General features: G+C 46.0%; 1 protein-coding gene across 1 annotated transcript in view; it reads right to left on the reverse strand.

Moving 5' to 3' along the window:
* The window catches only part of LOC144828412 (uncharacterized), a 2,343,931-nt gene that overhangs the window by 1,165,800 nt on the left and 1,150,412 nt on the right, over positions 1–27,719 (reverse strand). The window contains exon 13 of the mRNA XM_078686536.1: positions 5,098–5,139. Coding sequence (XP_078542662.1) covers positions 5,098–5,139 — 42 coding nt within the window. The remainder of the gene's footprint in view (positions 1–5,097; positions 5,140–27,719) is intronic.

The following is a 27,719-nucleotide window of genomic DNA, read 5'->3' on the forward strand; positions in this document are numbered from 1 at the left end:
ATACAACATTATTTTAAAGTTAAAGCCAGACCTAATGTCTTTGCCAGTGCTTGTTCAACCTTGACATTCCAGCAAAGGTTAGCCCGATCTCAAACTATAACAAGTTTCACAAATCATATTTGTTTCGCAGATCATATTTCAAGTTCGGCTGGTGTCTTTCTCGAGTCTAGAACACCCTTCTGTTTCAGTCTAGCTATTGCTCATAGTCACTTTCAGTTTCATACCACACTGTTCTTTACCTTCACAGCCCTCTGCTGCTCCACCTCCCTGACAAAGCAACACAAGGATTTGCAAAGCTAGCTGGTCTGACTTATGCTGCCAGCCTTTTCACTTTGTCAATGCATTAGCTTTTTTCAATGCATGTTGTTTTTTGTAAAACATTATTGTTTGGGACTAACAGTTACCCTAACCCCTTTCCATGGCGACAAACTGAGAACTAATGCTCTTTTCATCCGGTTACAGCAATTGTGTAAGGCTAAATGAGAAGAGTTAATATAACACCCAGGATAATGTGCTGCATGGCTAAATACTTTTAAGATCCTAAAGGCGAGACCGTGGCATTGCAAATGCTTGTTTAAAGGAGGGCCTCGAAACGGGTCTCTTTTGGTCTTTGTTTTTTTGCCCTGCCACAGGGGGTCCATTTTTTTCCAGACTGCTGTGACAGCAGTCACATGGATGTGCGCAGCTCACACTGCTCACTTCACTGGTTGAGATGTTATGGCATGAGGGCATGACTTTAAAGAATCATTTTCACTCTCTCAGTGCGCCCGTCCATGCCTGGACCATGCCCAGCGCCAGAACCCCTGTCCCCCGCAAACACCACAACGACCGACAGTGCTACGATGCCAGCACCCTCCACGCACTCAACCCCGGACGAGAACACACCTGCTACCAGGCCATCCCGAAGCGCACCCAAGGACCCATCACCTGCCGGAACAGCAGCTTCACCAGCGCTTGGCCGGCAATACCACCCACTGAAGGACCCAACTACCTCAGAACGCATACTCCTCAACACCCGCTCCGCCTGCAAACACGCCGTCGAACTATGGGACCTCCTCGATTTTACCTCCCCAGACATCGCCTTCCTGATGGAGACCTGGCTGAACCCCACCTCAGCTCCCGACATCTTCATAGCCATTCCAGAAGGCTACAAGATCACCCGCAGGGACCGCACCAACGGCGTAGGAGGAGGAATCGCCATTGTCTACAGGAACACCATCAGAGTCTCAACCAACACCGAGGATACCCTCAGCACCGCTGAACACATGCACTTTCAGATTCACACTGACCCCAATACCACCCTCAGAGGAACCCTTGTCTACAGACCACCCCGGACACCAACCACAGTTCAGCGACTCCATCGCCGACTTCATCAGCACACACGCCCTCGCCTCCACGGACTACATCCTCCTCGGTGACCTGAACTTCCAGCTCGAGAACAACAATGACACCAACTCCACCACCCTGATCGCCAACCTCGCCAACCTAGGACTCAGACAGCTCGTGACAACACCAACCCAAGCCGTCGGCCACACACTGGACCCCATCTTCACCATAAGCCCCCACATCTCCTTTAACCACACCACCGAACCCCACTGGACCGACCACCGCTGCATCGACTTCACCTTCAGGAAGCCCATAAACGCACCCAACAGATGCCTTGACACTGCTGGTGCAGGGTCACAGAAGACCAGCTAACCACCACCCTTGCCCAGTACCCACCCACAGACCACTGCAACCCCGACTCCGCTGCCCGCAACCTCAGAGAATGGATCAACGACTGCGCCAACACCCCCGCCCCGCTCAAGACTCCCTCCAACAGCCACACCAACAAGAAAGCCACCTGGTTCACCGAAGATCTCCAGGCCTCCAAAAAACATGCCGAAAACTAAGGAAGAACTGGCTCCGCGAACGAACACCTGACAGCTACACAGTCCACAAGAACGCCACCCGCAGACACCACCAACTCATCAGAACCGCCAAGAGGGCCTCATTTAAAGACCGCCTGGAAAACAATGCACACAACAGCAAAGAGCTCTTCAACTTCGTGAAGGAACTCTCCAACCCCAGTTCCAACACCAACGATATTCCGCCTCGCAAGACCTTTGCGACGCACTGGCCACCTTCTTCCACCGAAAGATCGCCGACATCCACAACAGCTTCCATGCCACGATTGCCCCAACAACCATTGCCCCCACGACCACCACTTGCACCAACCGCCTGCTCTCATGAACCAGCGTCAACGACAAGGACACCAGCGAGATCATGAACACCATCCACTCCGGATCACCGCTAGACCCATGCCCTCACCACATCTTCAACAAAGCCAGCACAGCCATCGCACCCCATCTCCAGAAAGTAATCAACATCTCCTTCGAGACAGCAACCTTCCCAGAAATCTGGAAGCACGCTGAGATCAAAGCCTTAATCAAGAAACCCAAGGCGAACCCCAAGGACCTCAAGAACTTCCGACCCATCTCCCTGCTCCCGTTCCAGGCGAAGGTCACGGAGAAAATCGTCAACTAACAGCTGACCCGTTTCCTTGAGGAGAACAGCATCCTGGACCCGTCCCAGTCCGGGTTCCGCAGCAACCACAGCACCGAAACCGTCCTCCTCACCGCCACCGATGATATCAGAACCCTGCTTGACAACTGAGAAACAGTGGCCCTCATCCTCCTTGACCTGTCAGCCGCCTGTGACACGGTCTGCCACCGCACACTACGAACACACCTACACGATGCCGGGATCCAAGAAAAGGCCCTGGACTGGACCACATCCTTCCTCTCCGGCAGAACTCAGAGCGTCCGCCTCCCCCCCTTCCGCTCCACTGCCACCAAAATCATCTGGGGCGTACCCCAGGGCTCCTCCCTCAGCCCGACGCTGTTCAACATCTACATAGCACCGCTCACCCACGTCGCCCGACAGCACAATATCATCTCCTACGCCGACAACACCCAGCTGATCATCTCCCTCACCAAAGACCTTCACACCATCAAAACCAACCTCCATGAAGGAATGAAGGCCATAGCCGAATGGATGAGAAATAGCTGGCTGAAGCTGTACTTGGACAAAACGGAGGTCCTCATCCTCGGTTCTACCCCCTCAGCCTGGGATGACTCCTGGTGGCCGACAACCCTAGGAACAGCCCCGACACCCACCGACCACGCACGCAACCTGGGGATCATCCTCGACTCCACCCTCTCCATGACTAAACAGGTCAACGCCATCTCCTCATCCTGCTTTAACACCCTCTGAATGCTCCGCAGGATCTTCAAATGGATCCCCACTGAGACAAGAAGATCAGTCACCCAAGCCCTCATCACCAGCAAGCTGGATCACGGAAACACCCTCTATGCAGGAACATCGGCCAAGCTCCTAAGACGATTGCAACGCATCTAGAACGCCTCAGCACATCTGATCCTCGACATCCCCCGCCGCAGCCACATCACACCCCACCTGAGAGACCTGCACTGGCTCCCCGTCAACAAGAGGATAACCTTCAAACTCCTCATCCACGCACACAAAGCTCTCCACAAGACCGGCCCAGCATACCTCAACAGACGACTCAACTTCTACTCCCCCACCAGCCACCTCCGCTCCGCCAGCCACGCCCTCGCCACACTTCTCCGTATCCGAAGAATGACCGCCGGCGGAAGATCCTTCTCCCACCTCGCCGCTAAGACCTGGAACACCCTCCCCACCAACCTATGGCAGACCCAAGACCTAGCAGCCTTCAGAAGCAGAACCCTCCCCATGCTTGATTGATTCATTGATTGCATTTCTCTTCTATTTTTAACATGCAGGAGCAGCAACATCGTCACCAGGGTTTTAAGAGGGCCGGTTGCTGGCGGTGCTAGCAGTTCTTAAATGCAGATGCTGAGATGGGCCATATCGGGCTCTCCATTTTTGCCTTCAGCGTCAGGGTGGAAAAAAATCTCACTCTGCAGCAGTACCACTGCTAAGCCTTTGATATAACTTCAAAGAGACTTGTTTTATTCTTTCACAATCACATTTCAGAGCTGAACCATTTTCAGTATTATATGCAACAAAGCCATAGTTGCTGCTTATCTATCTGATGCAACTAACAAAGCCAATAATCCTGACTTGTTGTAGGTAAAATGTTTCTTGTTGTATCATATATCTGGATGCAATGACAGAAACAGCAAAAGACAAGTTGGGCAGCACACTATATGCTAAGCACAGATTTTCAGCTTAGGTGTTTTTAATCATGCCCTTATTTACATCGGCCACGCCCCTTTGAGCGACTCCCCAGTTTTTTCATCCCACTTAAATCCCTGCTACAGGTCTGGCTTTAGCACGAGTGGCGCCCTGTGCGACAATGTTTGTTGGTGCCCCTCCAATTACCACCTCAGCCACTGATTCCCTCAGTACCGCCATTTGACAATGCCACTCAAGTCTCTATAACCACTGTATCTTAGATTCATTTACTTTTATAGCGCCACTCATAGCAGTGTAAGTATGTAGGAAATGTTACATAAGACAGATGCCTACAAGGAGTAGGAGTCACATGTCATCCATACTGGTAGGCAGTATAGAGTCCTTGGACTGGAAAAACACAAATTCAGAATTTAAAATGGTACACATTTGTTAGGAGTTTTCTTTAATAAGAAGAATTGATTTCTACCCAAGTGAAGCCTTTTTGCAAGAATAGGACAACGAAACACTGGGTAGAAAATATATAGCTCTAATATTTTCCTTGCAGTTTGCATGCAGCTCTTTGAGAGCAGTTAATAGCTCCCTGCTCTACATTAGGATTTTAACTTATAAACTGCAAGTAACAAAAGGATCTCTGACAAAAGAGGCAATGCATTGACCTATTTATTTTAGATGCATTTTGTCATCTGAATGGGACGCTTTCTTAGCAGCAGGCATATTAACCCTCTGCACTCTAATGAGTCAAAACTTTCACTAGACAAAGCTTGGCACAGATTTTTAGCTTTGGCGTTTTTCAACCCATGCCTTAATTACATAAGCTATGCCCCTTTGAGAGACCCCCCAGTTTTTTCATCCGACCTAAAGCCCTATATTTTACTGTTGGGGACCAGAACCAATATTGAAACAAGGCAGTGTACTTACCTGGTGCTGAACTATCATCAGCTTTCTCTTTCTTGGCAGAACCTGTCGAGAGTAAATAAAAAGTTTCAAAGTAATACTTCATGTTACAAACAAAATACAAACTACATCCTACTGCAAACATTTTGTTAAATGCAACACACATCCTAGCCCTTAGCCACGGCTGTCTGAGCCCCATACAATAAACTCTCATGGCCTTGGAATCAATGGATTTAAAGCAGGAAACAATGCATTACTTACTTCCGGTAAGACTATTTCCGGTCGATACTCTAACTGCAGATTCGTTACTTTGTGATTAACCACCTTGTGAATCTCCTTATGCACTTAACTGGATCAAACGACTGATGCAATAGCTACAGGTGGAGCCATTGGCCATTGTTGCAACTTCAACCCACCTCTGGACATGACAACACAAAGCTGCATAAAAGTGCCATTGCAGTATGCTGACTTCAGGTAAAACATTATTTCTTTCCATGCCAAAGACATGGAACATAGCAGACAAATGTAATGGTAGCTGGCTGTCTGCTAAGTCTAATGAAGACCCTTATTAAATCCTGAAAATATGTGTCGCATAAAGGGGAGGCGGGAGGGTGGTGAGGAATCTGCAGGTATAAAAACCCTGAAAGTAAATGATTTAGCCTGCTGGAAACTACTAACAGCAGATTTCTCTCTTTGTGAATCAAAGTCAGAGCAATGCCCCTTCCTAAGAGATAAATCAGAGGAGTGGATTTTACAAGGGTACTGTAGAAAAGAGAGGGCACATATCCCCTCCCTAAGAAATTGTGAATCAATGCAGTGATGACTGATAATAGTGTGGGCAGATCCTCACATGGCTGCTTGTCAGATGTGTTATTCTGGAAGGCCGTTTGGGCAGTAGTTACGGCTTATGCGCTAGTGAAATAAGCTGTAATACCTTTCAAGAGGATACTTTTTGGCCAGGGTGCAGCATTGCTTTGTTGTGTAGCATTTTAGAATCCAAGCGTAATTTACTGATTCATGCCCTTATATAGCTATATTTCTCAATTGCCTTTATATAGGCATAGAAATCATACCCATATTTAGACATTACCCATCCAGTCCAAATACAGGCATGGCTACTTCCACTAGTTCTAAAAAGCCACAACGATTTATTGGAAAACTCGGCTTCAGCAGTCAGGGACATCCCCTTGCTTGAATATTGATTTGTCCTAGAAATCATGGAGTTTTCAAAGAACTACCATTCCCTTGGGGTTCTTTGATGACGTTATTATGTCTGACTTTATGTCAAACTAGACACCTTCAAGTTATAAATATGCCTACACTTGCCCTAGCAAACACACTGTAGTTCGGAGCAGCTCGACTATCTACTTGCCCGACGCAGCTCGCTACAGTGAGTGCCAAAGGAAGCCAACCCTTCAGCTGACGCAATGACAGAGAAGCTGTCCTTTCTCTCGCTGAGAATACAGCTCCAGCTGATTAGACCCTAAGAGAAATCTTGGATAGATTCTTGGCAAAGAAAAACTAAACCTATGATACACCTCACTTACTTCTTCCCTCGTACTAGACTTAGGTTGGTACATCGGGGTAGGCATATTTTAGAAGCAGCAGTTGAGTACTTTTTAGCTTTGTTATTTATGTATGTATTTATCTATGGCCTAGGAACCATACAATGTTTTTACAGTATTATTTTATAATACTCTTCTTACTGTACGCAGTATAAATTGCAACCAGTATTACAAGGTGGAGAAGTGTGGCTCACTGGTTAGAGGAGGCAGACCCTGATGCAGAGGTCAGACCCGGGACCAGGGTTCAATTCCCGACGCGGCAGGGTCTTGAGCCCAAATGTCCACGGACTCGATAATTCTCGCCTTGGTGCCTACTCGAATCATGGGTTCACACTCTGCAGCTCTGGGCAATAGCTTGCTTAATCTCCACTACGGCCCCCCCGTGGCGGGATGCCTGGTCTTCACCTTGGGGATGCCCAGTAGGGGTAATCTCGCAGGGAAAGCCAGGACGGGTTCCCAAAGCAAGCGCTAAGAGACCTGTCGGTGATTTGGCGCTATATAAATCGAAATTAACATAACATAACATAACAATTGTAGCAGTTCACTTTACTTGCATGAGAAAGAAGACTGTTCAATAAAACCCTTTTATTGAAAACGCCCGTCTCTCTATTTCTCTGCACCTCTGATGAAACGAAGCATGTACGATTGACTGAGTAAAATATCTATCTATTGTTTCCACAACTCTGAAGATCAGTTTTATTCTTGGGGAAACAAAGTTGTCATGTTTATGCTGTTGTCAGAAACTAATCCCTTCTTGTTTATTCGAGAAAGTTTCTAGTGACCTCTGAGCTAGCTGCCACTCACAATTAAGTCTAATATATTCTATAGACACCTAGTCGACATAAGTCCTACGTCAAATCTATGGGATATATTATTCCAATGCGCAGAGCCTATTGGGAATATTGGAAGTACACTACATGGCGCCCAACATTTGGTAAGGCACTAATTTAACGCTAGATACTAGAGTAACTCAGTCGTGCTTTTCACAGAGACCCCTTTTTCCCGTAAAATACTCCAATAGACGTCTGGAGTGGGTAAAAGGATAAAATATCCGCTATTACTGAGTAGGACGAAAATCCTATGTATTAGTTTTTAGTTTGATTCAGCGTTGAAGGATACAGTGTTCCAAAATAATGTGCATCTTATCTTTGTTTCCTTTAAACTTGCTCTGCAAACTTTCGGTCAACAAAATGAGTGACCCTGAGAATGGTGGAGCTGCAGCTGCAGCTGCAGCCCGACCAGGGTTTAGACGTTACAGGTTTCCAAGAAAAAGACCCGGATGCTATAATCATCCCAGAAAACCTAAGGAAAACCATCACTATAAAGCTTATAACAAACGGCCTATCATCAAGAAGTGGTAGGGTAATTTTTGTCATAGAGGCACACTAATATCGGCTGACAGAGGTATTCTATTCATGGATAGTCTTCCCTGAAGCAAATGCAGTATCGCATGTGTTTCACTTCTACAAAGCAGAGGATAATCCAAAGGAATATGTCCCTTTCGAGGACATTGAAATTCCACTAACTTACCAAGAGCATCAGCTCTGGTTTAAAGGCGCCCTACTACATCAAAATCACATTACCAGGCTCTGTCCACCAGGTAGACCAGGAGCAACATGGCTGGTACTAGTCAGCTTTACTAGCATATATTTAACAAGGACCCCCTGAGTTCACGGAAGTGAGGTTCCTAGACCAGGGAAAAATAAACAATTGGTATGTAACAATCTAGGCAACCCAGGAGATAATAATTGGAAGGGAACTGAGCTACAACGTTAGTTTTTGTTAAAATATTCCACAGTTTATTCAAAATTGACAAAACACATACAATGTCACATTTTAAAATTAATATCAACAATAACGAATTTTACACATGGTTTAAGAAATGCGGTTTACAAATTCTAATAGAATTTGTAAACCGCATTTCTTAAACCATGTTTTAAAGAATATATTTGGTATTATGTATAATTTTCCCTTGTATATAATTTTCCTTTTAGAAATTTTCGTGGCTGCTCCAGAAGAAGGCGCTGGTTCGCCGAAACGCGCGTAGAGAAATATCTTGCCACACACTCTCTCTCTCTTTTTTACTTTACATGTACCCCTACATATAATTCGATTTTTATATGATGTTCTGATTCTTTTACTGTGTAAAATTCGTTATTGTTGATATTAATTTTAAAATGTGACATTGTATGTGTTTTGTCAATTTTGAATAAACTGTGGAATTTTTTAACAAAAACTAACGTTGTAGCTCAGTTCCCTTCCAATTATTATCTCCTGGGTTGCCTAGATTGTTACATACCAATTGACTAGTCAGCTTTACACCACACCCTGACATTGAAGAAATGTCAGGTGCAGAATTATTAGTTCTACTAAAACAACTAATAAAAATACATAGACAATTGGTTCAATATGTCATGCGTACTCTAACAGTCCAACCTCCTATAAGGATTCCACAACAAACCCCTCACCAGGGGAACACAAATAAAATTACACCACAGACTATACAATCAGTCATTGGTAAATTGCCCGCAAAAAGGGAGCAAATTCCATTCTGGATAGCTCAAAAAATTACTGAAATCGAGGCAGTATTTCCTGGCAGTACACCTCATGAGAAACACAGAATTTTAAAAATCTGTTTACCAATGGGGATCGCACCACACCTGGAGAACTGCGACACTTGGGGTACAGTCTTTTCTGCAATCTACACAAAAACACATGGTGTTCCATCTATGGCGGTGATACCAGACGTCCTTAAACAGATTCAAAATGAAGATGGGGCGGAGCCTGCGTTAAATCTGGGTATGAAATTACTGAAAGATTTCAAACAGGTCTCAGCTATAATATTAGCTAATATTAAAGGTGAGGCAGCATCTGTGGCGATCCGCCAAAAAATAAGGGATATTGATATAACTGAGCAGAATAATTGAAAAATCCTACAAAGAACTAGGAAGAGATAGTTTGGATGGGAAACCAGTAAAACCCCAACTAACAGAAAGTCCTGAAAAGGTCTTTATTAAAAACACTCTCACTACTCCTAAAAAGAAGTGGGAAAATACTAAACAAATTCCTAATAAGAAGCGCTCTCAGTCCCGAGGAAGGTCTCCTCAAAAGGAGCCCTCTGAAAAGAGGTATAACCTCAGGAATAGGGATAATTTGAGAAAAACTGATAGATATCAAGATACTGATACATGTTCCTCTCATAACTTTCATACTTCCTCACAGAAATCAGAAAGAAGAGGACGGTCAGAACACAAGGAAAAACGTGTGAAGTCCAAAGACGATCAACACGTTCCAAAAAATAAGAAAACCCAATTCACCAAAAAGACGGTAGCAGGTCTAAAGATCAGACAGGCCGAGAATCTTGAGGACACAACTCAAGAACAAGGAGTGGGCCCAGACAATGCTGGCCAGTGCAGCAGAAATCACCATATCTTGCAAGATTTTGAAGGATCATCTGAAGACAGTGGACTTGAATGAGTACATTCAAGTTGAAACAGCTGATACCAAGGTTAGTTTATTCCATAAATTATATAAAGTTATGCTCCGGATGGAGGGGGACATACCTAGGAAAATAAGGGAACTCTTTTGAGAGAAGCTCTCCAAGGGTTTAGACATTCTTCTAGCTGAAAAAGACTGGCCACCAAATGTTTTCAGGGAGTGCCCACACTGCGAAGACATCATTATGCCAGCCTTCTCCAATCATTTTCCAATTCATTTAAAATACACCCATGCCAGAAAATGGGCTGTAGCCCAGGCTCCAGCATTATATAAAATCATGTGGGATGGGATGAGGATTCTCCTCACCACAAAATCCAGTTAAAATCACAACCAACTGCACAGAGGCAGTATCCAGTTAAGCAAGAAGCTAAAGAACAAACAGGTCAGGGAGATATTAGATCAACTTGAATACCAAGGGGTGATTGAAACATGCACCTTGTCAATGAACAATCCTTTGTTTCCTGTCTCCAAACCAGACAATACATATTGTCTCGTGTGGACTACAGACATTTAAACTCTTGTTGCAAAACTTTTGCAGTACAAAATGCACACAGTGCAGCACTGATGAATAACATTGTGCGTAAAAAATATAACACTACATTAGATATTTCTAACGGTTTCTTCTGTCAAAACATTGCACCTGAAAGCAGGAACGTGGCCGCTTTCTCAATCATGGGGACACAGTGTAACTTCTGCCATCTCCCCAAAGGATTCAAGAATAATCCATGGTTATTTTCAGCCAGAGTAACAGAGTTACTACAAACGTATGATGATGAGGCATTATCTTATGTCGATGACATCTATCTAACAGACAATGATTTGGACAGGAACTTGAACAGAGTGAATACCATAATACTTGGCTTTGACTCTGAAGGGTATGAATTCAGCTTTTTCTAGGATATGAGTTATCAAGTGAAGGCAAAAGCTTGGCAGCCACCTTTTTAGAAAAGTGTGCGCTGCTCCAACCTCCAAAAACGCTGAAAAACTTACAGTCAGGTTAAACCTCTCTACGAAATAATCAAACCAGATTTCAAAACTACTAATTGGACTCAAAAACACACAGGAATGTTGCGTTCAGTGCAAACAGACATGTTAGCAACAACACATTTACAGACACGAGTAAACGTGCGCAACCTTGTAATCAGAATAATCCCAGGAAGATGCGGATTTACGTACTTACCCTTTAATGAAGGTAAAAAAGTACCAAATGCTTACAAATCACACTTGTACACACACGCTGAAATGAAATTCACTTCAACAGAAAAAATTCTGACAGCGGTTCAAACTGCAGTAGCAAAAGAGAGAGCTCTCACACAGGGTAAACGCATAATGGTCGTTACTCCTGTACCTGCCTTAGAAGCAGTGACAAAAGCAAGCATTCCGAATGATAAGGCTTTACATCCAAGATGGATACAATGGGTTGTAACTCTCTTGCTGCAACCGACGTTGAATACGTTTTTGACCCATACTTGAACACACAAGAATTTCTACAATACGAACAAGAATGACCTCTGCCCACTGAGATTCTGCCTCTAGAACAGTATGAATGTATAGTTTATACAGATGGATCAGCACAAACCGCAATTGGGGGTAAATAAGCTTATAGTGCTGCATGCGCGATTGGTCACATAACACAATCTCTCGGAGACTGTACAGCTCAGCGAGCTGAACTACAGGCTTTCAAGATGTCACTTGAAAATACCGATCGCGAATTCCCCACAATCATAGTTTGCACTTCCTTTTTACTGCGTTCAATCTCACAATGAATACTTGCAGAACTGTGTTCAAAACGGTTTCAAAGATGCAAAAGTTGGCACAATCAAGCATAAGTTGCTTTGGGAACAAGTAGTTCAATTACAGAAAGAACTACAAAAGACTCACGTGATCGATACACTGAGTCATCAACGTGATAGCGTTCACGTTGCAGGGAATTCATTGGCTGATGAAGCCGCGAAGGCAGCTGTGCAAACGGCTTACGTAGCTGCAATCACTCGTTTGAAAACAAAAATAGACAGCGAAATAATGCAGGCTGTCGCCGTTTCCAATAAAGACAGGCGTAAAACGTTACCAAAAGGCTTTCCACTCAAGTACTCATATATTCGAAACATGGAACATAGATTAGGACTAATCTTAGGACTAATCTTAGCAGCGCATGAAGAGCTTGCCTCTGCACACGCACGTATTTCCGCCACAGTGTCATTAATAAAACAAAGATACAGGTGGCCGCGCATGCGGCAACAGATCTGAAACTATGTTTTGGAATGTAAAATCTGCCAGAAAATAGAGGTTTCAACAGTGCAACGCCCGGCACAGATGCCCCTTTTAATTTCAGATAAACCATTAGCTTGCGTTTACCTGGATCACTGCGGTTCCTTACAGAGGGATGGTAACTATAAATATATCATGGTCGCAGTGGATTCATGCTCAAGATTCATTTGGATGTGGCCTCAGCGCTCGGCTGATGCCCGAACTGTTATAAAAGATTTGCGAATCTTTATCTGCACATATGCAGTTGGCACACTACATTCTGACCAGGGTCCTGCGTTTAACTCCAAAGCTTACAAGGGGGCCATGGCCAATCTGGGCATTGCATTGCGGTATTCAAGTCCATTCCATCCTGAGGCAAATTCTGTAGTGGAAAGAAAAAACCGGGACATAAAGCAATCTATAACAGCTAGGGTATTAGGCTCGCGTCACGTAGTTTAAATAATCTGCCAAGAAACTGTCTGGGTGTAATCACTCCATATGAAATTCTTTTTGGTACTAGAATTCTTGTCCAGGACCTCGATCATCACACTTCACTGGTGGAACAAAAACCCTTTGATATCAAAGACCGTTTGTCTTTTTTGCAGTTCTTAAACGAGAAAAGGAGAAGTCAAAGCAACACAATACAGAAGCCAACGGCCACTGAAGGAGAACCACCCGTCCCAGCAAGGCCTGTCTGGATTCCAAAGATTGGGGATCTAGTCAGAGAAAAGATCGCGGATAAGTAGGAATTTGGGCCTTCTTACAGAAAACCAGTACCTGTACTAGCAATCCACGGATCAAGAACAGTGTTACTGCCACCACTTGCCGGAAGAAAAAAGAACAGGTTCGTATCCATTGACCTGGTCAAACCACAACATGTGCCCGATAATAAGTAGTAGGCGCAGTGGACTACAAAGATAAAGCAGAAGACTAAATCTTGCTACTATCCAAGAGGTTCAAACTGAAAGACTTATCACCTTTGAAGAATCTGCAGTAAGAAAAGAAGGACTAAGCAATAAAGCAATGGAACTTGTACCTCTTGAGACCCAAAAAACAGTTTGTCAAGACTCTCCTGTCTACAATGATGTAGCATCGGACTACACCAGTGTGACAAAGGATCCGGTAACCTCAGTGATTTAAAAAAATCCTGATGCAATTCCAGCAATTGACAGAACTGCCTCTGGCTATTTCATCAACTTTGATACGTTTTCTGAGGATCCCAGTGAGCCTGAAACAATGCCAGCAAATAAAACTTTTAAAGAACAAGTAACAGAACTTTTTCGACAACTTGAAAAAACGTATATGGTTTCACCATGGGTTGAACTTTGGATTGTGCTTGGCCCACTTTTCCTCCTACTTTGACTAATAATGGTATTAAATTTGGGAATGCTGATAAATGGAAGATATAGTAAAATGGACACAGCAAGTAAGAACATCAACTTGCTCCTAAAGGCACACGCGTTATCTCATCGTGAACATAGAGTTTTGACATCAGTGAACATCACAACCGTTCCTATACCTGGTGGTATAGCATGGGATAGAACTGATTATGATATATATGGTCCTGCAAAGCTGTTGAAGATTTCACATCAATTTAAGGTTTCCTTGAGTGACTTTGTTTCACCCAGCACATTTTCTGATGATTGGGACTTTGAGACTTTTAATAATATCATGTCAGACTTAGAGATGTCTGCAAAATTCACAAAACATGAATACTTAGAAGGTTCATCAGATTATGCACATATGTGTTGTTATTATCACTAGGGTCATCATTATTTCCACAAATCTGCAAACCCTAGAAATGTTTATGCTTTCAATTAATGGGAACATTGTCAAGCGCCACAAAATTGTAGCTCAAAAACATTCTATGATAAATGTCCATACTTCTCAGGTTTTAATACCACAAATCCAGAAACAAATTACTTTAAAAATGTTAATAAGACAGGAATGAGAAGTATGTTAACCCATACAAAGCACATTTATTCAGCAGCCTTTTATGCCCAGCTGTCCTCATTAGGTTTCGACTTTTGGAGTGACAACATAGAAACAGAAAACTGTCTGGGGCTCAAAAGACTGGCAGGTGCAGGGAATAGAAGCTTTATTTCGAGCCTTTATTATCCCTGAACAAATAATGTTTTTGAACGACACTGTGCAACAGACATCCTGCCTTGGCTTAGCCAAGATAAAAGATTTGAACAAACCCTCCATACCTACACCTACACCTGATGGTAAAAACACTGAAGAGGGAGGGGTCGAAGTCATAACTATTCTACTTAAAAACAGAACTGATCCTTATTGGAAAAAATGGTTAATCTGGCCCACAGACACGAATAACTGTCAAGATAGATTCCTGAACAAGACACAAGGATTTACAGTTATGTTATGTTATGTTATGTTACATACATTTGTAGCGCGCACAGCTGCCCCAGCTAAGGGGCGTCCTGGCGCGTGTCAGGTAATATGCAACACCTACATGGAAACACAACAGATAAAAAGACACAGATGGCAAGTTTATTAAAACAAAAAGGTCTTTAAAGCTTTACGAAAAGCAAAAAGGTCATCTACTAACCGCAGCTCTACCGGAAGGGAGTTCCAGAGCTGAGCCGCTCTGACCCGGAAGGACCGGCCACCAGCCCGACACAACCTGAATCGAGGGACCACAGTGAGTGCGTGGCCCAAGGATCTCAGAGGCCGGGAGGGCACATACCAGGACAAAAGGTCCGCAAGAATTGGGGGACCCTCTCCCCTCAGGATCTTGAACGCCAGACACAGCACTTTAAACTGAATTCTGGCTCTGACGGGCAGCCAATGCAAAGATCTCAGTGTGCTGGAAACGGGGCTAGAACGGGGTAAGCCAACTATGGCTCTCGCCGCGGCGTTCTGAACACGCTGGAGGCGAACAACCTCAGCCAGATTGGAACCTACCAAAAGAGAGCTTGCATAGTCCAGGCGAGATAACACAGTAGCCTGGACTATCAGCTGCCTGGTACTGTGGTCAAAGAACTTCAGAATGGGGCGCAACGAAGTAACTAGGCCAGATCCAAGATATGTCCAGAGACAACATACAGGAATAGTAACAACATACAGTGTAGGAAAACCGTGCCTTGAGTGGCTACAAAATCTACACTTACAGAGGTTAAACAACACTTATCTTTACTTAAAGATGGGTTGATTTAAGGGACTTCTTACAAGGTCCGGTGAAACGATATCATAAACGTTTCATATACACAGGTATATATGCCATTTATAATGAAGCTTGGAAAGCAGCACAGTCAGAGACTGCAGAAAGAATACGAGAAATTGATCGTAATAATTTAGAGAAAGCACTCTCTGAAGTTGACAACGGGTTAACGACCATGTCATCCAGAATTTATTCTTTGGACAGCATAGTATCCTCTGCCATTGACATAATGGAACAGGACTTACTCGTGCAACAGCATAGACAGTCATAATTATGTTCTATAATGCTTTCTAGGCTGGACGTTGCAAAATCTTTGTTCTGGATATGTGCCATGGCGTCTAATCAACACCACGTCATTTTTTTCTGTATTTAACCTTACAGATAAACAAATCACTTTGGCACAAAGAGGAGCAGACTATACGGTGCTGAGCATTGGAAAACTGGAAAGATTACCATTAACTGTTTCAGAAAAACCTGCAACAGAATGGATAATACACGGGATAATCACTCTGCCTGTCACAATTTTCAATACTGTTTGAAACATATAGCAGTTGCCGTGTATGAAAGGTTGGGTAAGGAATACATTAAGTCAACCTGGGAATTACTATACACACACAGATGTTGAAGTGGGAGAAAATAAGTATTTCTTAGTGGTACACAATGTAAGAGCGCACTAAGCGGTACACTTTTATGTCAGGGTATTAATTTACATGGAGCCTGTGAAGGTTCTTCGAACAACTTATCCTGCCACCTGCAAGGTTCTCCTGCAGCAGTGATAGATCCAATTTTTAGGCAGCTTTCTAACAGGAGCTATATAATGTTGAATGATCACAGCTGTTGTGGAATGATGCCAGGAATAGCCTATCTCATAACTGTGTCAGCCAGGGTCACTTGTTGTATGCAAGTATTCTTTCCTAAAGCTAAGACAGACAGGGAGTCGCCGTTATGGCTTTCACTGAACATCTCTTCTATTCGAATTGATACTTTAAGCAGAATAAAAACCATTATTTTACAAAAAACTGTGCCACTGACCTCGTCCAAAGAGACGTATGAACTACAAGTTGCAAGGTCCCCAGCAGAGATACATGACCTTTTATCCACAAACTGTCCAATACATTTCGTAGAAATGTTAGGTTGTATGTTAAACATGTCTGATGCCAGCAGGTAGGTCACCCCCCAGCTGCCACACGGTCCTCCTGACAGTGCCCTCGCTGCTGCTGCTGCCGAGTAAGTCCTCTGTGCCTGTCGCCTCCCTCGCTCTGCTGCCTGTGCCCTTGTGACCCCTCTCCCCCCGTTTTTCTTCTGTGCCCCTGCTCCCTGGTGTCCCCTCCGTTTTTGCTGCCTGTGCCCTCGTGTCCCCCTCCCCGTTATCCTCCGTTCCACCTTCCCGCCGCAGCGTCCCTGCGGCCCCGCTCTCCCACTCGCCACCCTGCTCCTGCCTCCCAGCTGCTCCTCCCTCCCACTACCCACTTAAATGGAGGCCGCACAGCGCCCAGTGCCAGGACCCCTGGCCCCCGCCGGAGCCAGTCCACCCGACGGAAATACGATGCCGCCACCCTCCTCGCACTCAACACCGGCTGACAGCCTGCCTGCTACCGAGCTACCCCAAAACGCACCCACGGAGCCTTCACCTGCCATGCCTGCTAATTCACCTGCCCTCGGACCTGCACCGCGCCCGCCAGAACAAGCACCAACAAAAACCACCTCGAGTGCATCCTGCTCAACACCCGCTCCGTCCACAAACACGCCGTCGAACTCTGGGACCTCCTTGACACAACAGCCCCGGACGTCGCCTTCCTCACGGAAACCTGGATGAACGCCTCCTCAGCCCCGACATCGCCATAGCCATCCCGGACGGCTACAAGATCACCCTAAGGGACCGCGTCAACCAAGCCGGAGGTGGCATCACCATTGTCTACAGAAACATCATCCGCATCACCACCAACACCGACGACAGCCTCACCACCGCCGAGCACCTTCACTTCCAGATACACACCGACTCCAAGACCACCCTCAGAGGTACCCTCATCTACAGACCCCCGGGACCACGCACACAATTCAGCGAAGCCACGCAGACTTTATCAGCCCGCTCGCTCTCCCCTCCTCCGACTACATCCTCCTAGGGGACCTCAACTTCCACCTGGAGAACAACAGGGACAACAACACCACCTCCCTACTAGACGACCTCGACTACCTCAGACTCAAGCAACAGGTCAACACCCCCACCCACTACACCGGCAACACGCTCAACCCTGACTTCTCCTCCAGCAACCACATCTCCTTCAGCCACGCCACCGAACTTCACTGGACCGATTACAGCTGCGTCCATTTCAACTTCAGAAAACCACGACCCACCACCGCCCGCAACAAGCCCCCCGAAGTTGCTGGAACAAGATCACCACTGACCAGCTCACCACCTCCCTGAGCCTAAACCCACCCACCAACACTACTGACCCCAACGAAGCAGCCCACAACCTCACACAGTGGATCACCGACTGCACCGATGCCCTTGCACCACTGAAGAACCCTCCAAAGAACCCCGCCAGTAAGAATGTCCCATGGTTCACCAACGACCTCAAAGACTCCAAGAAATCCTGCCACGCCCTTGAGAAAGCCTGGCGCCAGGACCAGTCAACGGACAACATGACAGCCCTCAAGAACGCCATCCACAAACACCACCAGCTGATCCGCACCACCAAAAGGTCATCTTTCAGAGAACGACTGGACAACAACACCCACAACAGCATAGTTAAAGAGCTCTCCAACCCCAACGCCAGCAACAACGACATCACGCCATTGCAAGACCTCAGCGACTCACTCGCCACGTTCTTCCACCGCAAGATCGCCGATATACACGACAGCTTCAGCGCTCAGTTGACGTACCCACCCACTGAGCCAGCGCCCCCCCACCACCACCCTCTGCACCTGGAACCCCGTCAGCAAGGAAGACACCACCCTCGTGATGAACACCATCCACTCAGGCTCCCCAGCCAACCCCTGCCCACACCACATCTTCAACAAAGCTGACTCCATCATCGCACTCCAACTCCGGGACATCATTAACAACTCCTTCGCATCCGCCACCTTCCCGGAGAGCTGGAAGCATGCGGAGATCAGTGCCCTCCTGAAGAAACCCACCGCAGACCCCACAGACCTCAAGAACTTCTGCCCCATCTCGCTCCTCCCCTTCCCCGCAAAAGTCATTGAGAAAACCGTCAACATTCAGCTGACCGCCTTCCTCGAGACGAACGGCTCCCTCAACCCATCACAGTCCGGATTCCGAGCGAACCACAGCACCGAGACCGCCCTCATCGCAGCCACCGACGACATCAGGACCCTGCTTGACAAAGGGGAATCTGCCGCCGTCATCCTCCTCGACCTATCGGCTGCTTTGGACACGGTCTGCCACCGCACCCTGACAACCCCCCTCCACCACGCCGGGATCCATAGAAAGGCCCTGGAATGGATCACCTCCTTCCTCTCCGACAGAACCCAAAGAGTCCGTCTCCTGCCCTTCTGCGCAGCGGCCACCAAGATCATCTGCGGCGTACCCCAAGGCTCCACGCTCAGCTCCACCCTCTTCAATGTCTACATGAGCCCCCTCGCAGCCATTGCATGCAAGCACAACCTCAACATCATCTCCTACGCCGACGACACCCAACTGGTCCTCTCCCTCACCAACGACCCCGCCACCGCCAAAGCCAGCTTCCAGGAAGGAATGAAAGACGTCGCGGAATGGATGAAGCTCAGCCGTCTGAAACTGAACTCAGACAAGACGGAAGTCCTCATCCTCGGCCTATCCACCTCCGCCTGGGACAACTTCTGGTGGCCCCCTGCACTGGGCACCGTCCCCAAGCCCACGAACCACGCACGCAACCTGGGATTCATCCTTGACTCCTCCCTCACGATGACCAGGCAAGTCAACGCCGTTACATCTTCCTGCTTCAACACCCTCCGCATGCTCCGTAAGATCTTCCGTTGGATCCCACTGGAACTAGGAAGACGGTCACCCAGGCCCTCGTCACCAGCCGACTGGACTAAGGGAACGCCCTATACGCTGGGACCACTGCCAAACTACAGAAAAGACTCCAGCGCATACAGAACGCATCTGCTCGACTCGTCCTGGACACCCCCCGACACAGCCACATCTCTGCCCACCTGAGAGAACTGCACTGGCTCCCCGTCACCAAGAGGATCACGTTCAGACTCCTCACCCAAGGCTCTCCACGACATGGGACCCGAATACCTCAACAACCGTCTCACGTTCTACACACCTTCCCACCAGCTCCGCTCCGCCAGCCTCGCCATCGCCACCATCCCACGGATCCGCAGAACCACCACCGGAGGAAGATCTTTCACCTACCTGGCGGCCAAGACATGGACACCCTCCCCACCCACCTACGACTGACCCAGGACCATCTCTCCTTCAGGAAGCAACTCAAGACCTGGCTTTTTGAGCAGTAGCGGCACTCCCCCCCCCCAGCGCCTTGAGACCCTCGTGGGTGAGTAGCGTGCTCTATAAATGTTCCTGATTTATTGATTGATAGTGGTATTGTACATGTATTTAAGACAGTTTTTTTCGGGACTGTTAGTACCATTTGAAGCAGTCCTCTGCATTTTTCCAAACTTCGTGCACTCTGTGTTCGGCGGCCTGCCTCTCATTTTGGGACTTGTAGCAGGAATACTATTTTTGTTCCTTCTGCTCCGATATGGCAAGTCCGGTCAGCAGCGATACCCAGATTACTATAGAGAACACGCTCCTGGCAATGAAGTGTCGTGAGCCCATGATACAGATCCTGGTCCTGGCTCGGCTAAGAGACCTGAATACTACGTGGTTCCTATCATTCCGACCAATCTGGCAAGATTGCATCTTACCTGTTCTACTATGCCGGCTTTGTGGAGAAGAATGCGTGTGGGACGTCTGTCTAACACTTCCATCAGTACTGCCAGCGGATGTTGATACCTTGCGTGGTTCAGTAACGGCCCATGCATCATGTTGCCCCCAGCGGCTACCATTCCTGATGACGGCATTCATTGAGATCTCACAGACGCAATCTGCTGACGGCGAGATACGTGGATCGGCAGGCACACAGGTACCATCTCCATCTCTGACAAACATTGCTAATGCGGCTAATGCTGACGGCGATGCTTCACATTTTTGTGCTATTGGTTTACTTAATGAGGTCATCCAACTTTTACCTACTGTAGTAGACGATTTCTTTGCCAGCTTAGAAGATTTAATCTTTTCTCCAAACAACAAGAATGCCTTTTGAAGTTAGCACACAGCGTTCTCGGGGACTCTGTATTCGACCTTCACTTTTAAAAAAAAAACTTCCAACTTAAAGAATTCTGGGCCATATTATCAAGCCTGGGCGATTAAATTATCGCCACTTTATCGGCAGGAAACTGCCGATAAAGTGGCGATAATGGGCTTGATAATATGCTCTATGGAATTCCAATCGAAGCTCATGTTATATGTGAAGGACATTTAACATGAGCGTCGATTGGAATTCCATAGAGCATATTATCAAGCCCATTATCGCCACTTTATTGGCAGTTTCCTGCCGATAAAGTGGCGATAATTTTATCGCCCAGGCTTGATAATATGGCCCTCTATTTTTCTGCGATTTGACTTTTTCCAAAATTGAATTTGTTTTGGTCACAAAGTAATCTGCTTAAAGTAGAACTATTCTTAGAGAACAAGAATTCTTTGAAACACTTCCAAGAGACAATATTTGACCTTGTCCACAACCTGAACAGAATATATATTCATGGAATGGTCTCGACTTTTCTTCTGTATTTAGGAGCCATTTCATAAATGTTATTTCATGACTCATTTTGACAAGCATTTTTCAATGTCATACTACATGCTTTGAATGAAAATATTGCTTTTTAAAATGCGTACATCACAAATGCTCATCTTTCGTGTACAGCCATTTCGAATGCATTTTATGTATTTTGGGAGGGATTTTTACACATCATGCTTTAGATATGTTTAAAAATGCTTATAATTTAGTAATATTGAACCTAATAAAGTGGAGTGGGTGTTGTGTAGCATTTTAGAATCCAAGCGTAATTTACTGATTCATGCCCTTATATAGCTATAATTCTCGATTGCCCTTATATAGGCCCTAGAAATCATTCCCATGTTTAGACATAACCCATCCAGTCCAAATACAGGCATGGCTACTTCCACTAGTTCCAAAAAGCCACAACGATTTCTTGGAAAAATTGGCTTCAGCAGTCAGGGACATCCCCTTGGTTGAATATTGATTCGTCCTAGAAATCATGGAGTTTTCAAAGAACTACCATTCCCATGGGGTTCTTTGATGACGTTATTATGTTCGACTTTACGTCAAACTAGGCACCTTCAAGGTATAAATATGCCTACACTTGCCCTAGCAAACACACGGTGGTTCGGAGCAGCTCGACTATCTACTTGCCCGACGCAGCTCGCTACAGCAAGTGCCAAAGGAAGCCGACCCTCCAGCTGATGCACTGACACAGGAGTTGTCCATTTTCTCTCCCTGAGAATCCAGCTCCAGTGTTTCCAAGCTCCCCTCGCGGGGTGTTGGGAAATCGAGTCCCGAGACAGAGATACTAGACCTCCTTCATTCTAAAACCAAGGTAAGGAACTGATTAGACCCTAAGAGAAATCTTGGATAGATTCTTGGCAAAGAAAAACTAAACCTATGCTACACCTCACTTACTTCTTCTCTCGTACTAGACTTAGGTTAGGTACATCGAGGTAGGCGTATTTTAGAAGCACCAGTTAAGTATTTTTTAGCTTTGCTATTTATGTATGTATTTATCTATGGTCTAGGAACCATACAATGCTTTTACAGTATTATTTTATAATACTCTTCTTACTGTACGCAGTATACTTTGCAACCAGTATTACGATTGTAGAAGTTTACTTTAGTTTCTATTTCTATTTTGGGCATTTGTAAAGCGCCTGGTGACGCCACTGGCGTGTCCCCGCGCTGTAGTAAGTGAGAAATGACCGCCCTCCCTCCCATTAAAAGTTACCTGCTGAAAAGGTGAGTTTTGAGCTTTTTCCTGAACAGGGTTTCAGATGGTTCAAGACGTAGTTCTGGAGGCAAGATATTCCAACATCTGGGAGCGAGAAATCTAAAAGATCTCCCTCCCATACGGGCCTTCCTTACCCTGGGAACCGTCAGCAGTCCGGTCTGGGAAGACCGTAACTTACGGGTAGGCTTGTAATGGGTCACCAGATTCTGAAGCGGTACAGGGGCTTTACCGCACAAGATACGATGACAAGTGGAGAGGGCTTTAAACTCAACCCTCTCCTCCATAGGAAGCCAGTGGAGGGCTTGAAGAGCAGGAATTGATGGTGATCTCCTGGGGAGCCTGAGTACAAGCCGTGCCGCGGCGTTTTGGAGGACTTGAAGGCGGCCCATGACCTTTTTCGTGGCCCCCAGGTAGAGCAGATTCCCATAGTCAAGTCGCGAGGTGACCAGGGCGTGCACCAGCGTCCTTCGAGCAGAAATGGGAAGCAGATCTAAGACTTTCCTTAAAGCTCTTAGGACCCCGAAGCACATCCCCGTCACCCGGCTGACCTGGGGACCAGAAGCCAGGTCTCTGTCCAGCCACACGCCGAGGTTCTTGGCCTCCTGACAAGGAGCAGGGACCTCACCCAGACAGGGCGGACACCATGCAGAGGACCAAGCAGAGGGCCCTCCCCCCACCACGAGCACCTCGGTCTTGCTACCGTTCAGTTTTAAACAGTTAGCGGACATCCACGTTGCAGTTGCATGAGAAAGAAGACTGTTCAATAAAACGCTTTTATTGAAATCGGCCGTCTCTCTAATTCTCTGCGCCTCTGATGAAACGAAGCAAGCACGATTGACTGAGTAAAATATCTATCTGTTGTTTCCATGACTCTGAAGAGTCCTTGGTGGAAGCATCGAAACCTTAGAACCTTATATTAGAGATGTTCTTGACATCTCTTTTAAGACCTGCATTGTACCCAAAAAATGGAAGCAAGCAATTGTACTTCCGCTCCAAAAAAAATCTAACCTTAGTTGGGACAGGTTGGACAATTTGAGACCCATTTCTCTTCTCCCTTATATGGCCAAGGTGGCAGAAAAGGTGGTCAATTCCCAAATTATGACCTTTGTGGAGGAATCCAATCTCCTCCACCCTACGCAGTTTGGATTCCGTCCTCGCCACTCTACGGAGTCTGCGCTGCTTCTGGCCACCGAGACCGTCAGGCAAGGAGTTGATGAGGGTCAAACTATGGCACTCATCTTGCTTGACCTGAGTGCCGCCTTTGACACTGTAGCACATTCCATCTTGCTACAGTGTCTCAATAAGGGAGGAATCAATGGGAGGGCACTTAGATGGCTACAATCCTTTCTGACGGAAAGAGGCTTCCAGGTTAGACAGGGTGAACACTATTCCAGTCTGTTCTATCTTGATCAAGGGGTTCCCCAGGGCTCTGCCCTAAGCCCCACCCTGTTCAACCTGTATGCATCTCCTGTAGCCACTATTGTGGAGAGACATGGTATCCAACTTGTATCTTATGCGGACGACACGCAGCTGGCCATCTCCCTATCACGGGCGCCCGACACTGCTGCCGCCAACTTCAGTGCCTGCATGCAGGAGCTAGCCTCCTGGATGTCTAACAACTGCCTGAAGTTGAATGGCTCCAAGAGTTAGGTGCTCGTGGTGGGGAGGGGTCCATCTGTGTGGTCCTCAGCATGGTGGCCAGACTGCCTGGGCCCTACACCTATGCCTGTTCAACAGGCTAAAAACCTAGGGGTACTATTTGACTCCGAACTATCGTTTACGCCCCAGATCAATCGGGCAGTGGGAATGTGTTTTGGAATACTCAAAACCTTGCGTAAGGACCTTGACATGCTCCCTGTTGGAGACAGACAGACCCTTGTGCATGCCCTGGTAACATCAAAATTCGATTATGGTAATCTCCTTTACCTGGGCAGTACGGTCAGTAGTCTTAACCGTCTCCAGGTATTGCAGAACGCAACAGCCCGGTTGGTGCTAAGGCTCCCGAGGCGAACTTCCTCCTAAGCGGCCTTAAAGACCCTTCACTGGCTGCCAATCTGTGAAAGGATCAAATACAAGGCCCTCTGCGTATGCCAGCGTATTCTGGGAGGCAGAGCACCCGCCCCTCTTAATGGTCTTATTACCCCCTACAGACCAGAGCGGATGCCTAGATCCTCTGACACTGGCTTAGTCACAGTCCCCAAAATCCGCAGATCCCGCATGGGGGGCAGATCGTTCCGATTTCTTGCAGCCAAGAATTGGAACCTATTGCCTATTGATCTACGCCTTGTACCTTCTGAGGCCAAATTTCGCAGAGCCCTCAAAACACATCTGTTTCGTCTAGCTCTGCCCTAGCTCCTCCTCTCTTGCACTCAAGCAATCTCAGCGCAGGGACACGCCGGTGAGCGTAGCTAAGCGCTTTACAAAATTCCAAAATAAATAAAGATCAGTTTTATTCTTGGGCAAACGAAGTTGTCATGTTTATGCGGTTGTCAGAAACGAATCCCTTCTTGTTTATTCGAGAACGTTTCTAGTGACCTCTGAGCTAGCTGGCACTCACAATTAAGTATAATATATTTGATAGAGACCTAGTTGACATAAGTCCTACGTCAAATCTATAGGATATATAATTCAAATGCGCAGAGCCTATTGGGAATATAGGAACTACACTACTGCTTGAATCAGAGGATAGTTCATCAGAAGAACGTCTGATTCTGGACTGCATTTCCAATGTTGGCAGCAGCAAACTTAACAAACACCTGATAACCTCAACTAGAGTCTCCAACAGGTCGATTGAGAGCTACTAGTGCCTTGCAGGCTGCATTAAAACTACCTGCCAGCTGGTTTGAGAATATGCAGCTCCTGTTTTGCTAACGAGCACTATAAAAGATTGTACGGATGATTCGTGAGGCTAGGGAAGATGGCAGTCAATGGCTTCCTCTTCTGAAAATTGTCTTTTTTTTCTTTTTATTTCTCAACTTCTTTCTTTTTCTCCTTTCTCTACTCCCTTCCCTTCCTTATTTTTCTTATTTCTTTCTATCTTTGTGCTCTCTGACCTTTCATTACGTCTTGATTTATTCTCAGTTTTCCTGCTTTCTCTTCTTTTTTCCTTCTTTGTTCCTATAGCTTTGATTCTCTACTCCTTCCCCTTTACTGATCTTTATTTTTGCTTTGCCTTTCTCTTTTTCTTTTTGTATTGGTGTTCTTCTTTCAATACTTTGTCTTCTTTTTTCCCCTTTCTTCCTCTGATACTCTTGCATATCTTTCTGTCATCTCTTTTTTCCTGTTAATACTTTCTATTCTACTTTCTTCTTTCCTATTGCTTGTTTCTTTGCTCCTTCCTTGCCAGTCATTATTTTTCTTCTCTCCTTTTCTTTATTCTTTGCTTATTTTGTATCTTTTTCTTTAATTCTTATGCCTTTTCTTCTGTTTCTCTGCCTTCCTTTTTTCATATTTTCTGCTGCTTTGTCTTGTTTGTGTTGCTTTTCTTCCTTTCTTGGTTTTGCTTCTTTCTTTTTTTCTTCATTTGTATTTCTTCCGTTTATGTTTTGAAATTTTCCTTCTTTCATCTCACTTTTTTCTACCTTTCATTTTTGCTCTTAGACCTCTCCAGGACTCTTTGACCCTCCCAGGAGGAATAAAAGGGGACCTACCTTTAGGGTCTCCCTCTGTGTCACTAGACCTATTCCCTGGGGAATAGAGTTCACAAGTGAGGGGTCTTCAGACTATTCCTGGTCAGGCTCACCATTGGGCTACTGGGGTGAGACACCCCTGACTCTGGAGCTACATCAGCCATACCCACATTGTCCTGCACTTCTGGCCTGTCAGGAGTTTGGAAGTCATCCTACAAGAGCTAATCTAAGAGCGGCTTTAAGTTAGGGTTGTTACGTGTCTTATGTTTTATGGATGCAGCCAGGGTCCTAAGCTCCTGGAACTTAAGACCAATGTATTTAGAGGGTGGGCCTCACTGGACTCATCGACCAAAGGCATGGTACTAGGAGTAGTGTGGTGTTGCACCTACCTACCCTAGTGAAAACTAAACTCCCAAAGATTAGAGAAAGGGTTGTGCTAGACCCTCAACTACCAATCCAAAAAGTTAAGTAGAACTTCCTAGATTAGAAAATATTACATGTGCCAAGCTAGTGATTGTTTTGCATGCAATTTTCACCTAGATTAAGTGATAAAACAGTGCAGGCTTTAATCCCAACCGCTGCACCCAAATGTAGGAGGCTGGGTTAATATCTGGTGCACACTTATTTAAGGGGTGCACAATGCACTGATTCACCTTATGGTGATTTTAGTGGTCTTTAAATACCTTCGAATGCTCTCTTAGTGGTTGCTGTGGAGAGCAGCCTTCAGGCTTATGTTTAAGGAATGTAAAGCAGCTTGTTTTACCAACTTAAATCTGTAGTGTAGGCTAGATGAAAAGAAACCCCACAGTGTTTATAAAAATGGGTCTTATTTATCACACACAATATCACTAACAAACAAGTTACTTATCTTCAGTAACGCATTATTTGGTGGAGACTCTAGCTGCAGATTCCTTACCTTTGAATTTCGGAGGCGTCAGGCTGGATCTGGAAACTTTTGCTGAGCAATACCCCTTGTGCGTGGCATTGTGTGGGTCCATTTGCCTCAACATATCATTGTAGGCATTGGTAGCATCTGTTAGGATGTCACAGTGCCGATATAGGAACCACCAAGGTGCGCAGACGTCAGTACTTTATATGTTTTCCATGCCAGAAGTGCAGAGCCACGAAGTAACTCACGTAGTTGCGTGCAAAACTAGGGCCCTGAAAAGAGGAGTAACGCTAGCCCTACAATATTAGTCCACACAATGGGTAGGCATGGGTGGGGCTGTGAGGAATCTGCAGCTAGATAGAATATTGCATGCGCTGCCCAGGCTTGACCTAAAAAGGATAACTGTAACCACAAACAGTCAACATTTTGAATATTCAGTGTTGGTAGACATCATCCATTTGGGCAAGGTATCAGCACCCCCACAGCTGCGGTATTCCTTCTGGACAACTTGAATAAAGAAGGAACAGGCCCTGGGCTGTGTCAGCCACTCGGTGTCAGCTAGTGTCACTTAAGAAAATCCCGCAAGAGTTTCACTCTGCAGCAGG

This window comes from Lissotriton helveticus, chromosome 4_1 (assembly GCF_964261635.1).
Source record: "Lissotriton helveticus chromosome 4_1, aLisHel1.1, whole genome shotgun sequence".
NCBI lineage: Eukaryota > Metazoa > Chordata > Amphibia > Caudata > Salamandridae > Lissotriton > Lissotriton helveticus.